This window comes from Lagenorhynchus albirostris, chromosome 9 (genome assembly GCF_949774975.1).
Source record: "Lagenorhynchus albirostris chromosome 9, mLagAlb1.1, whole genome shotgun sequence".
NCBI lineage: Eukaryota > Metazoa > Chordata > Mammalia > Artiodactyla > Delphinidae > Lagenorhynchus > Lagenorhynchus albirostris.
Genome location: NC_083103.1, coordinates 23,514,418 through 23,529,584, shown reverse-complemented (window position 1 = coordinate 23,529,584; position 15,167 = coordinate 23,514,418). Strand labels below are relative to the sequence as shown.

At 35.1% G+C, this 15,167-nt stretch overlaps 1 protein-coding gene across 3 annotated transcripts in view; it reads left to right on the top strand.

Annotated features, from left to right (window-relative positions):
* The window catches only part of PDHX (pyruvate dehydrogenase complex component X), a 78,090-nt gene that overhangs the window by 55,934 nt on the left and 6,989 nt on the right, over positions 1-15,167 (top strand). For all 3 annotated transcript variants that reach the window (XM_060159421.1, XM_060159422.1, XM_060159420.1), the window contains exons 7-9: positions 325-472; positions 10,134-10,192; positions 13,388-13,546. In XM_060159421.1, the coding sequence (XP_060015404.1) occupies positions 325-472; positions 10,134-10,192; positions 13,388-13,546 (366 nt within the window). The remainder of the gene's footprint in view (positions 1-324; positions 473-10,133; positions 10,193-13,387; positions 13,547-15,167) is intronic.

Sequence of the window (15,167 nt, the reverse complement as noted above, 5' to 3'; positions counted from 1 at the left end):
TGATATCTCAATAAGCACACCCATGAGGGGTTAATTCATGATTTGGTACATTTCTTTTTAATCATCTTAAACATGGTAACATAGATGTTCCATTCACAACTGAAACATGAATTTTTCTGCTTTTTTCTACAGTCATATACTATAAAGTTAAAAGTCCTCAGATTTCTTATATTTCTTCTTATACTAAGAATTTTTCATAACAGTTTTACTGTATTAATTTTTATTTTCATAAGTTAGGTCATTGAGACTGGATTTCAGTTACAGTTTGTTTGCTTGTTTTTTCCAATTCTATTTATGGTTTAACAGACATGTTATTCTTTGCAGGGCACATTCACTGAAATCCCTACTAGCAATATTAGAAGAGTTATTGCCAAGAGGTTAACTGAATCTAAACGTACTGTACCTCATGCATATGCTACTACTGACTGTGACCTTGGAGCTGTTTTAAAAGTTAGGCAAAATCTGGTCAGAGGTTAGTAAAGTTGAGTTTATTTAATGTAATACACATGCTAAACTAACTATTATGAGATCTTTTATTTATGAAATGTACATTGTGTAGCTTTTTCCATCAATTTCATCATCTGGGCATATTTTAGCCCTAGAAGAGAATTGGTTCTCTTTTCCTATAATAAATTGGTTATATAGTATTGAATACGTCATACTTTTTGGTACGATATCTGAAGAAGCAGTTCTTAACATTTTAGAAAGTATAAAATCCAAAACTGATTTAAGAATGTTTTAGATTGTAAATATATCTTAGATATCACTCTTTATACATTTTAACTTTTAGTTCCTCTTCAAAATGTACTTTCATGTTATTAAATTTGTAATGTTCCTTCTCCAAATCTATTAAAACTAAGGTTGCTGAGAGACATATAAATTTTTAGAATGATCTGATGTTTTATTTTTTTCTTTCCAATGTGTATGGCTTTATTTCATTTTCTTGCCTTATTGCACAGTCTAGGACCTCTGTTACAGTGATCAGTATGTGATAAAAGCAAACATTCTTGCCTTGTTCTTGATCTTGGGGGAAGGCATTCAGTCTTTAACATTAGCTGTTGATTTTTTGGAAGATTCTCTTCTTCATGTTGAAGAAATTTGTATTCCTAATTTGCCAAGAATTTTAAGCATGAATGGATGTTAAGTTTTTTCAAATACTTTTTCTGTATCTTTTGAAGTAATCTTTTCTTTCCTTGTTAATATGATGAATTACATTGGTTGATTTCATGTTGAATCACCTTTGTTTACATGAGTGATTCCTCATTAGTGAGTGAGATTAAAATTCATTTAATCATTAAAACTTTTCTCATATATTGCTTGATCCCATTTTCTAAAATTTAGCTAAGAATCTTTACACCTGTGCACATGAGAAATACTAGTCTGTCGTTTTTCTTTTATTGAGTTTTTTTTTTACTGGGTTTGTTATCACAGAATAAGTTGGGAAATGTTTCTTACTCCTTTATTTTCTGGAAGAGTTTGAGTAGAATTGGTTTTACTTGTTTTTTAATTGTTTGGTAGAATTTACCAATGAAGCTTTTTAGGAATGCCATTTTCTTTATGGGGATTTTTAACTACAAATTCAACTTTTAAAATAGATTAAGAGTTATTATTTTTTCCTGAATGACCTTTGGTAGTTTGTGTTTTTCAAGGAATTTGTTTATGTCTTCTAAGTTATCAAATTTATTGGCATTAAGTTGATCGTATTACCTTATTATACTTTTAACATCTGTGTATACAGTTGGCCATTCATATTCACAGCTTCTGCATCTGTGAATTAAACCAACCATATTTTTTTTTAATTCCTGAAAGCTCCAAAAAGCAGAACTTGAATTTGCCATGCACTGGTAAATATTTACATAGCATTTACATCATATTAACTATTACTAGTATTCTAGAGATTTAAAGTTTACGGGAGGATGCATGTAGGTTATATGCAAATACTACACCATTTCATGCAAGGGACTTGAACATTCTCGGATTTTGGTATCCAAGGCATGTCCTGAAACCAGTTCCCCTAGGATACGGAGGGATGACTGTAAAGGAGATGAGATTACCATTTTTTATATTAGTAATTTGTCTTCTAACTTTCTTGGTCAGTCTGGCTAGAGGTTTATCAATTTTATTGATCTCTTTAAAGAATCAGTTATTTGATTTTACTAACTTTTTCTATTTCTATAATTTTGTTTTTATTGATTTTTACTCTCATCTTTATTATTTCATTTTTTCTATTTGCTTTGGGTTTAATTTGCCCTTTTTTCCCCTAGTTTCTTAAGGTGAAAATCGATGTCAATATAATATAATAAACTTTATTTCTAACGTAAGCATATGATACTTTTAAGTTCCCTTTAAGCAGTGCTTCAGCTGTATCCCATAAATTTTGGCATGTTTTATTTTCCTTCCTACTCAGTTCAAGATGTTTTCGAATTTCCCTTGTGATTTCTTTTTTGATTAATCAGTTATTTAGAAGTATAAGTTTAATTTCCAAATATTTAGGGACTTTTCAGTTTTCTTTCTTTTATGATTTCTAGTTTAACTCCACTGTGTTTAGAGGAGACACTTTGTATGATTTAAATCTTTTTAAGTTTGTTGAGATTTATTTTATAGTCATAATGTTACCTGGTCCAAGCTCATACTGCTCACTGCACAACAGGCCAATAAATTGAGAGACGAGATGTTAGGGCAAGTAATAGCACTTTATTCAGAAAGTCAGCAGACCAAGAAGATGGCAGACTGTGTCCCAAAGAACCATCTTACCCGAGTTAGAATTCAGGCTTCTTTTATACTAAAAGGGTAGGGGATGTGACTGGTTGTTGCAGTCTTTTTGGTGCTGGAATCCTTTGTTCTACAGTGCCAGGGTGGGTCTGGTCACAATGTTCCTGTAAACCTCCAACAAGGCAATTGCTTTCTGCTCTGCAACTTTTTATCTCTATGTGAATGGAAAAGTGTTACACCTTTAAAGTTCAAGCCTCTGCCTGCAGAGCATTGAGAAAGGGCTATTATGTATATTTCAGGCTATAGGCAATATTCTTTTACAAAGATGCAGAGCCAGCACAACTAAGCACAGGCAATGGAGCACAAAGGTTAGTGTCCTTGAAAAGAATGTGTGTCCTACTTTTGAGGAGTGTTTTATGAATGTTGGTTAGGTGAAGTTGGTTGATACTATTGTTCTTACCTTCTGTAAACTTACTGATTTCCTATCTCTTTGTTTTATTAATTCTTGAAAGACAAGCGTTAAAATCCTTAATTATAATTGTAAATTTCTCTGTTTCTCCTCTTAGTTTTTATCAGTTTTTGCTTCATGTATTTTGAAGGTCTGTTATTAAGCATATACACATTTAGGATTTTTATGTTTTCTTGGTGAATAGACCCATCATGTTATGTCCTGTCTGTTCCTGGTATAATATTCCTTATCCTCAAACCTCCTTTGCCTGATATTTGTATAGGCATTCCAGATTTCTCTGGTTAGTGTTTTTATATTATGTCTTTTTAGATCTTTTTACTCTGAATGTATGTGTATCTTTATGCCTCACAGATATCATGAGTTCAGTTCCAGACCACCACAATAAAGCAAGTCACACTTTTTGGGGGGGGGGGTTTTCCCGTGCATATAAAAGTAATGTTACACTATACTATAGTCTGTTAAGTGTGCTGTAGCATTATGTCTAACAATACTTTATTGCTAAAAATGCTAACCACCATCTGAGCCTTCAGCTGGTGGAGGGTCTTGCCTTGATGTTGAGTGCTGTGGACTGATCAGGGTGGGAGTTGCTGAAGGGTGGGGTGCTTGTGGGCATTTTTAAAAGAATAAGACAGCAGTGAAGTTTGCTACATTGATTGACTGACTCTCCTCTCACAAACGACTCTATGTAGCAGCGATGCTGTTTGATAGCATTTTGTCCACAGTGGAGCTTCTTTCAAAAGCGGAGTCAATCTTCTCAAACCCTGCTGCTGCTTATCAACTAAGTTTATGTAATATTCTGAATCCTTTGTTGTCATTTCTACAGTCTTCACAGCATCTTCACCAGTAGATTCCATCTCAAGAAACCACTTTCCTTCCTTATCAGTAAGAAGCAACTCCTCATCTGTTCAAGTTTTATCATGAGATTACAGCAATTCAATCATATCTTCAGGTTCTACTTCTAATTCTAGTTTTCTTGCTGTTTCTTCCACATCTGCAGTTATTTCCTCCACTGAAGTCTTGAACCCCTCAAAGTCATTCATGAGGATTGGAATCAACTTCCAAACTCCTGCTAATGTTGATATTTTGACCTCTTTCCATGAATTACAAATGTTCTTAATGGCAGCTAGAATAGTGAATCCTTTCCAAAGTTTTTCAACCTACTTTGCCCAAGTCCATCAGAGGAATCACTATATATGGCAGCTATAGCCTTATGAAATGTATTTCTTACAAGGACTTGAAAGTCGAAATTATGTTTGATCCACGGGCTGCATAATGGATTGTTAGCAGGCATGAAAACAACATTAATCTTGTTGTACATCTCTGTCAGAGCTCTTGGGTGATGTGGTGCATTGTCAGCAAGCAATCATATTTTAAGATGAATCTTTTTTTCTGAGCAGTAGGTCTCCACAGGGAGCTTAAAATATTCAGTAAACTGTTTTGTAAACAGTATGTAAACTGTATGCTGTTATACAGGCTTTTTTGTTCCATTTATATATAGAGCACAGACAGAGTAGATTTAGCATAATTCTTAAGGGCCCTAGGATTTTCGGAATGGTAAATGAGCCCCTGGCTTCAACTTAAAGTCACCAGCTGCCTAACCGGAGAGTCAGCCTATCCTTTGAAGTTTTGAGGCCAGCACTGACTTTCTCTAGCTATGAAGTCCTAGATGACATCTTTCAATAGAAGGCTGTTTCATCTACATTGAAAATCTGTGGTTTAATGTAGCCATCTTCCTTAATGTTCTTAGCTAGATCCTCTGGATAACTTGCTACAGCTTCTACATCAGCACTTACTGCTTCACCCTGCACTTTTATGTTATAGAGATGGCTCTTTCCTTAAACCTCATGAACCAACCTCTGCTGGCTTCAAACTTTCTTCTGCAGCTTCCTCACCTCTCTCAGCCTTCACAGAATTGAAGAGTTAGGGCCTCGCTCTGGATCGGGCTTTGGCTTAAGGGAATGTTGTGGCTGGTTTGATCTTCTATCCAGACTACTCAGACTTTCTTCCTATCAGCAGTAGGGCTGTTTTGCTTTGTTATCATTCATGTGTTCTCTGGAGCAGCACTTTTAATTTCCTTCAAGAACTTTTCCTTTGCATTCATTTGCAACTTGGCTAATTGTTCAGCACTAGAGGCCTAGCTTTCGGCCTACCTTGTCTTTCAACATGCCTTCCTCACGAAGCTTGATCACTTTTTGCTCTTGATTTAAAGTGAGAGATGTGTGACTCTTCCTTTCACTTGAACACTTAGAGGCCATTGTATGGTTATTAATTGGCCTAATTTCAACCTTGTTGAATCTCAGGGAATAAAGAGACCTGAGGAAAGGGAGAGAGACAGGGGAACAGCCAGTCAGTGGAGAAGTCAGAACACACGCAAATATTTATCAATTAAGTTCACCTTCTATGTGTGTGGTTCGTGGCACCCCAAAACAATTACAATAGTAACATCAAAGATCACTGATCTCAGATCACCATAACAAATATAGTAATAATGAAAAAGTTTGAAATATTGAGAGGATCACCAAAATATGACACAGAGACATGAAGCGAGCAAATGCTGTTGGGAAAATGGCACCAGTAGACTTCCTTGAAGCAGCGTTGCCACAAACCTTCAATCTGTTAAAAAAAACAAAAACAAAAAAACCCCATCACAATATCTGCAAAGGGCAGTAAAGCAAAGCACGATAAAATGAGGTATGCCTGTATTTAGATGGTTCCTTGCAGACAGCATATAATTGGTTCTCACTTTTTTAATCCAATCCTGTGGTTTCTTTTTATTAAGATTTAAACTATTCACATTTAATGATTTGTTCTTTGTTTTTCCTTTGTAAAATTTTCTTTTGTACCATTTATTGTCCTTTGTTTTTGTCCCATCATTCTTCCTGTTTTTCCTGTTTCTTATCTCATTTTGGATTATTTATGATTCCATTTTATTTCTTTTTACTCTCTCTCCTCTCTCATTATTTATTTATTCATGTTTGTTTATTTTTGTGGTTCCTTTAGGGTTTACAGTATAATTCTTTATCACATCTACCTTCATATTTTTATTGCACCACCTCATGTATAATGTAAGCACCTTACAGTATGCCTGTATTCCCTCCCTCATCCTTTATGCTGTTATTCTTATGCTTTACTTCTACATATGATGTCAGCAGAATATATGTATAATTTTTTTTTACTTTAGCAAATCAACTATATTTTAAAGTTTTAAAAATGAGGGGAAAAATGTCTTTTTATACTTGTATGTATTTTTACCAGTTTCATCATTCTTCATTTCTTTGTACAGAACCAGAGTGCTAGCTATCTGCTATCATACTTCTGCCTGAAGAACTTTCTTAATGTTTCTTGTGGTACAGGTTGGCTGGCAAAAAATTCTTTCAGTTTTTGTCTGGAAAAGTCTATTTCTCCTTCATTTTCTTCCATCCCTTGAATTATGAATTCTGGTGAAATATACATAACATAAAATTTACCATCTTAACCATTTTTACATATACAGTTCTGTGGTATTAAGTACATTCATATTGTTGTGCAGCCATTGCCACCATGCATATTCACAAAACTCTTCATTGTGTAAAACTGAAGCACTATACCTGTTAAACAGTAACTCCCTGTTCCCCTTTCCCCTCAGCCTCGAGCAGCCACTATTGTACTCTCTGTGTGAATTTGACCACTCTGTATCTCATTTGAGTGGACTCATACAGTACTTGTCCTTTTGTGACAGGCTTATTTCACGTAGCATATTGTTCTCAAGGTTCATTCACAATGAGCATATGTTAGAATTTTCATCCATTTTAAGACTGAATGATATTCCATTTTATGTATATTCCACATTCTATGTATTCATTTATCTGTCAATGGACAGTTGGTTGCTTCCATCTTTTGATTTTTATGAATATGCTTCTGTGAACATGGATGTACAAATATCTCTTTGCATCTCTACTTTCAGATCTTGTGGTTGTATCCCCAGAAGTGTTACTGCTGAATCATATGGTAATTCTAACTCTAACTTTTTGAGGAACTCACATACTGTTTTCTGTTGTGGCTGCATCATTTTACATTCTTATCATCAATGCAAATCAGGGTCCCAGTTGCTCTGTATCCTCACTAACACTTGTTATTTCTGTGATTTTGATAGTAGTCATTCTAATGGGTGTGTCTCCTTCATTTTTGAAAGATACTTTTGCTAGGTATAAAATTTTGAGTAAATAAGTTTTTTCCCCCCAGTATTTTTACTTAAAGATACCATTCCATTATCTTCTGACTTGCAGAATATCTGCTGCCATTCTTAATCTGTGTTTCCCTGTATATAATGTTTTCTTTCTCTCTGGTTGCCTTCAAGATTTTCTCCAATAGCAGCTTGACTATTATATGCCTAACATTTTTTGTTTTTTGTTTGTTCCCTATTGCATTTATCCTGTCTGGGTTTCTCTCAGCTTCTTGGATTTGTGGTTTGTTGTCTTTCATTAATTTTGGAAAACTCCCAGATACAGTTATTTTTAACTATATCTTCTGCTTCATGTGTTTTCTCCTTGGAACTCTAATTATAAATGTTAGACATAATTGTAACGCTTAGATGTAACCTCAGCTCCCTAATAAGCTCAAGAAAGTTATGATTTTGTAGTTTATGTTGCTTTTCCTCCCACCCTATTTGGATGGGCACAACTTTCTCTTGTGGCTTTCTGCATCCTAAGTGAAAGCAGAACTGAAAAATCAGTATAGGTACAGGCTTTCAAACCTGACAGATTTTAATAGTCCAAGGAACTAAGTGGAAAGCTGTTTTAGACAGAGTGATCAATGTTCAAAAAGTTAACCCTGAAAGCTCCCCTTACAGGTTTCAAATCATACTTGCTAGTTATGATATAGAGGTTATTGTGGGAATAATTTTCCTGATTCCTTCCTCTCATGAGGCAGGAAACAGTACTATTTCATTGGAGGTATGGATTAGTGTAGTATCTTTGCATGGACCAGGTTTGGTATGTCCTTTCAATTAGGGATTTTTTGATGAGTCTTCAAAGGGCCCACATTAAAGGTTATAGTATATAACGTTCTATAAGTATGTTCCACACTTTGTTTTGTAACAGTATGCAAAGGAGAATATTTGATATTCCCTCACAATGTATTTCCTACTTTCTTCTTAATAAATGTTACCAATGGTCTTTCTGTATGTTTGAAAATGTCCACAAAAAAAAAAGCAAAAAAAACTTTTCTGTAAGTTTTAAATTTTATTTTAAAATAAAGGAACTTGAAAAAAATATCCTTTGCACATATTAGATTTGAGATGCCTGTCAGACACGTAAGTAGAAAATGTCATGTGAGAAAGAGGGTGTATGAGTCTGAAGCTCCAGATACACCAGGATTCAAGGTAGAATTTGGAGGAATCATTATCATATAAATGGTATCAAACTGAAAGTTCTCACCTGGCGAGATGTCAACATGGAGAGAAAGGGACTGAAAGTAAGTAAGCAGAGAGTGGAATAAAACCAGGAGAGTCTGTGACACAGAAATCAGAAAGAGAACATGTTTCAAGATGAAGAAAGTGGTCAAATGTAGGAGTATGATGAGGGCAGGGAATTTTAAGTGAGGCCTATGGACTTGGGCAGTAGATTTGGAAACCATCAGCTGGTAAATGGTTTGGGAAGTCTTCACTGTGGACACCTATGGATAGTAGGTAAAGGGAGAAGGAGGCAGAGGGAGGCATGAGAGGTAAGCAGAGTGTGTTCATAAAATATTCTGTCTGCATATTTGAATTTATGCAGACCAAATTTTCTGTATGTGGGTATCATTAAGTCTCTAAGCACTGGAAATCCGTTTGTTTTTCTGCTCCCAGAGGAGTTTTAAACAAACAAAAATGCTTGTGTTTCAGGAAATCTGAATTGTAAGAGCTGTGTATTAGAAGAGCAGCTGACAGTTACCATGACAGTTTGACAGTATTTAGGTTTATGGTAATACATCTAATCCCTTTCTGAAATCTTAGCATGCCTTTGGAATGAGATATCATTCATGTAAAATTCCATCATAGTAGAGGAACAGGATTTGTGTATCCTACCACATACCATCAACTGACTAGATACCATCTTAAAGTCTTTTTATAGAAGCCGTTGCAATAAAGAATCACATGTAGTTTACATTTTCAACACTTTCATACGCACTGGGAAAAGCAGAGGTATAAACCAAATGCTTCATTAAGATCAGCTCTTTGGGAAGGGAGGGGACCCCAACTTTATCTTAAAACATTATACTGGAAGGAAATTGATTTAAATGGATTCACCATAAAACTAGACAGAGAACCTCATTTTATTCATTGCATTAAGACCCACGCCAGCATTGCTTCATCTTTGGCATTTGCTATATCCTGTTTTGTTAAGTTAAAAAGCAGCTCTTATTTAATGCAGTGATCTTAAATTTTTTCATTGTACACTTTGTTAGTAAAAAGAAATTTCTGAACATCCCTGCTCTGAACGCTATTTAAAATTTGTTTCTTTAAAGTGACTACAGCTACCACTGTTCTAATATAATCCATGTATTTTAAAGAATACACAGAATACGGACATTTGAAAAGGATGTGGGAAAAAAATGAATCATCTTGTAAACTTCCTGACTATATATGCCATGGACAGACCATTTGTCTTTTTCAAGACATGGGACTTGGATCTTTTCTCTCTGATTATGGTTGTCATGTGTCTTTTAAGTTCTTGTGTATGCTATCTGAGCAGTTTAAAAGAACTGTAAATCAGGATCAGGAGAAAACTTTTATATTCATGGTTAATATTAATTCAGGACCTCATATAATGCAAGTTTTTCTACTCAGAGGAACCATGACTAAGCGAACAAAACCTGTAATATTTTTTATCATTGTTTGTCAGTGCAGTCCATAATTTAAAAGTTTGAAATCATAATGGTTAATTTAAAAGTTTTATTATGAACATTAATTTTAATACACTTGTTTTTCTTTCAGATGACATCAAAGTATCAGTAAACGATTTTATCATCAAGGCAGCAGCTGTTACCCTTAAAGTAAGTAGCAAACCCCAAATAATTTTGGCTTCCAAAGTAGTCTCACATCTTCGGATTTTAGATAATAAATAGAACTCTTATTTTTAAGTGACAAAAATTTTACAATTTTAATGTTAAAAATATTCTGTTATTTAATCTCACTCAGTTTTGCAGATGGAGAAACTGAGAATCACAAAGGCTTACAACTAATTACAGCAGAATAAAGACCATTTATTCCACAAATACTAATTGATCCCCTAGCATGTGCTAAATACTAGAGATATAATAATGAGCAAAAGCCTACATATTTTCTGCTCTCATGGGGCTTATATTCTAGTTGGGAGAGGCAAACAAATATATATGTCAGATAGTGAAAGTGCTGAGGAGGAAAAGAAAGCAGGTTAAGGGAACAGAAGAACTAGAGGTGTTATTTTCAAAAGTTAGCCAAGGAAGGCTTCTCTGGCAGGATGATAATTGAGACAAGTCCTGTGGAAAGAGAGGGAGAAAACCATGTAGAGATGTGGTAGAAGATGCTCCAGGCAGAGGGAACAGCAAGCACAGAGGCTGTGAGGAGTGGATCGTGTCACCCAGAGACATGGTGCTGGGGATGAAGTGTGCCTGGAGTGGAATTAGTGAGACTAGGAGGGTAAGAGATGAGATTAAACATAAAAGAAGAGGGAGAGGGGCTAAGGGGGTCCCGAAGTACACGAGGCCTTGGTGACCATGGGAAGGAGGAGGAATTTTATGACAAATGAGAAGGAAGTCTTTGGAGGGTTTTGAGCGAAGGATTAACATGATCTGACTTAAAACTTTAAAAAGAAAAAGGAGAGCCTGCTGCGGCGGTTGTGTGGAACACAGCTTGCGGAGAGGCAAGGGTGGAAGTGGTTACGTTTCAAAGGCAGAACCACCAGGGTTTGCTGGTGGATTGGATGTGGAATGTGAGAGAAAGAAGGACAAGGGTTTTGGTCCAAGCAGTGGAAGGAATGGAATTTCCCATGTGCTAAGACTGGGAGAGGAGCAGGTTTGAGGCAGGGAATCTAGACTTCAGTTTTGGACAAATTAAGTTCAGGAAACCTCATAGTGTCCCAGTGGGGTGGCAGGAAGGCAGGTGAACGTCAGAGCCTGCAGTTCAGCGAGGTGTCCGACTGGAGATGTAAATCCAAAGCCCAGGCTTCCTGAATCCCTGCTCAGCACCATTTGCTGTCATGCCTTCTTTCTATAACTACGCTATTTTCTGCATCACTGCTTACTAAATGCTGTATTTAAAGTATTTTTATAAGGAGTTTATTTTTAGTTCTTGGAGAGTACAACTATAGAGAATTTTAAAGGCATGCCTTTTCAGTCGTTTGGTATCTCAGTGTTCGTATGTTTTTTCTCTTTGGACCAAATAATATTTTGATTTATATTAACAATCTTCTAATTATGAATCATTCTTGCCTTCTTCAAGTGAGTCTCTAGTGGTCCATTAACTATTTGTTAAGATTTCATTTTATAATTTTGTATCAGAAACCATAAGTAATTGTAATTTAAATTGTGTGCTTGCTTTTTCAGACTTTTCTTTTTTATAAATCATTTGCTTCATAAAATGAATTTGGTTGTGTTTTTCCCTTTCCTTTCTCTGTGCTTGTTTCAGTATTACAAAGATTTGTATTTCTTGAAGTTTTATAGAATTCACCAGTAAAACTATCGGAGCCTAGTGCTATTTTAAGGAAGGGGCCTTGGCAGCTTTCCCATTTTTTTCCCCTATAATTATCAAGCTGTTTGGTTTTCAGCTTTTTCTTGAATCAATTTTAGAAATTTACATATTCCCAGGAAATCATTCATCTCACCTGGATTTCCAAACTTATTAGCCTAGAGTTATTTGAATTTGTTTCTTATAATTATTTTAATGTCCTCAATGCCTGGGTTTATTCTGAACTGTCTCACTTTTATTATTGCATATTTGCTTTATCACTCCTTTTACATTGTTTCATTATGTGTTCCCTCCTTCTTTTCCCTAGGTTTATTTTGGTTAGAAATATCTTGTTAGAAAACTTGAATGTGTAATTCATTATAATTATTTTTTATTAATAAGAAAGTTTAAGATGAATTTTCCTTTGAATACAACCTAGGCTTTATCCTAGAGGTTTTTGTTACATAACTTTCTAATTAAATTTATTTGCCAGACGTTCTTCATTTGTGAGGGTTTGTTTGTTTTGTTTTGTTTTCTTCTTTTACTTCATTGTCCATGAAGAATTTAAAATCTTCTGGGAGATTGGGACTTTATTATTTTGACACAGTGGCATTGTTGAATGAAAGAGTTGAGCCTTGAAAGAAGAAGTGAAAATTGCAGTTGAACAATGGTGAAATAGAAATGAGTGTAGCATAAGAATGAGAAGGCTGAGTAAAGTGGAAATTCATCTTAGGGGAGTGGTCAGGAGTAAAATTAGATTGGATGGAATCAAATTGTGGATTGCCATGCTTAAATGACATGCTGGGAGGCTTGGGTCTCACTCTGCAGAAAGCAATGAATTTTTGAGAAGAGAAATTAGTTTTTGATATCTGTTTTTCAGCATCATTTTCTCCAGTGATGTCTGGCAACATTATCAATACATACTGTTTCCAGGCATTTAGTCATCTCCCGGTTTTTTTCATCCTCAGTGTAGTTGTATGTATATTAAATATATACATGCTCATATATAGTATATAGCATATGTTTATGAAGCCTAGGAAATCTCTCTTAAATAGGGAAGTCATTTATTAAGGGCCTGCTAATATTTCCCAGGGCTGCACTAGAAAGTCAGGCTTCCTCATGCCATAGAAGTAATGTGGTTGGATGTCACTACCCCTCTGCCCTCCCCTCTTCTCCTCAAGATCATGTCGGTCATCATATGAGACAGGAAGGTTAACAAACGTTAAATACTTCCTAGCAATTAGGTTTAACAAAGGAAGCCCTTTTCTTAACCATGATATAAAGAGATCAAAACATGTGTACATCATCAGAATTTCCTCAGGCTTGCTTCAAAAAGGATGGTATGTTTAATTATTCTTCCCAAACATAAAAGATATTTAATATAGAGGTCCAAACCACTTTTTTCAAATCGAAGTTTTATTTATTTCCTTCAGTCTAGCTGTATTCCCTTTCAAAACTACATCATAATGTTAGTTATTTTTCCATAACAACCTTGGTCTAAAGCCACTTCTTTAGCAACATTTTTCTCTACTTTTGCTTTCTAGCAAATGCCGAGTGTTAATGTAAGCTGGGATGGAGAGAGCCCAAAGCAACTGCCCTTTATTGACATTTCAGTGGCTGTGGCAACAGATAAAGGGTTAATTACACCAGTCATCAAAGATGCTGCTGCTAAGGGTCTGCCAGAGATTGCTGACTCTGTGAAGGTAGGTTAGCATAATCTGCCACGCTGTGAGATACGTGTGTGTGCATGCACGTAATGTATATTTTTGGTATTTCCAAGTGCTTATCAATTACGTATATAGACTTTTAAGCTTTTATACAGGTACAACCCATTTTAAGAACATTTAACATTTAAAAATTCAGAAATAACATGTGTACAAGTTAAGGCCAGCTGTGTTCAAGTTGGCTGCTTTGTTTCCCAAAGTCTATAATGCAACTCTAGAGATGGTATTTTAGATAAATTTTAAAATTAAAGCTGAAACTATATTTCTATCAAAGTGGTAATGGACAGACCTCACTTTTCACAGCATTTTATTCTTAAAAGTTTATTCATTTCCTCTCTACAGTCGAGACCACTAGAAGTACTTGGTATTCCAGAAGCGAAAACACTTTCCTTTTCCTGGGGTCCTATATGGAAGAGTCAGCTCTCACCAAAAACATCACATTGAATAGGCGGAACGCAGGCAGTAGGCCAGCTTCAACAGTTTTAAGAGGCAGAGGCAAAGTTTAGCTCCTTAGTACCCAGTAAATTTGTTGAATAAATTAGTAAGGCATGTGATATATTTTAGAAGTATTTGCTGGTCAGCTTGTATTATGTCTTGTCAACTGGATGGTTCAGGAAACATGAGCTTTGATTTTTACATTCACACTCCCGGGAAATACCAGTGAGAATTAGTTACTTTCAAAACCAATGATCCTCATCAGAATCTATTCTTATTCCACACTCTTAGGAATTCGTTGACAGGAATATCCTGCTGATGTTTTGGGTCTATAGAGATTTTCTTAAAGTGTATTTATTACGTGTGCTTATCATCTTTTTTTTTTTTTTAATGAATATGTTTTTTATTTGTTGTAGCCTGGTAACTCATCAGGATTTGTTATGATCATCTGCCTTTAGAGAAATGCCTTTTAAAGTTCATGTGATACGTGCTTGTTCAGATCATGTGAAGTTATTATATTGCTTAAGGCAGGAGAAATGCATTTGTAGATTGTCCTCTCTACTTCTAATATTCCAAGGACTATACAAGTCTAAATTCATCTCTTTTATTTTTTTCATTCTGGATCTAAATAGTTTTGTAAGTAACTATATCCAAATAATATAAATCTGTAATTGATTCATTTGGCAGTAAGTCACAGTGATATGTTGAGATCGTTTTTTTTGATTTTTAAAGAATGTTTTATTTTTCAAAAATTAAATCATCTATGGTTCAAAATTAAGTAGTTTTCAGTGGGGATTGTAATTGTACCTTTTGTTAGCTATACAATGTAGAATATTAAGTAAACCCCAGATTTATATCATCTACCCAATGACAGTAGCTTATCTCTATTGTCCCCCTCATAAAGTAATTCTTCATTAATTTTTCGTATGTAAAGACTCAGTCGCTGTCCCCTTGCTTTTGAAGCATTGAAAAATAAAAATTAAGATGTGTGGTTAATTCCAAGTAGAGGGAAATTCAACTACTTTTCCTCATATAGCTCTCAGAGTGTTATCTGTCTTTCCCTCTGTAAGGTTTGAGACATCAGTTTTGTCAAGGGTGTAGTGAAATTACTACATTTTTACATTCCTTGTAGCAGGGTAGACTAGCTCACAGGAAATGTTTTAGC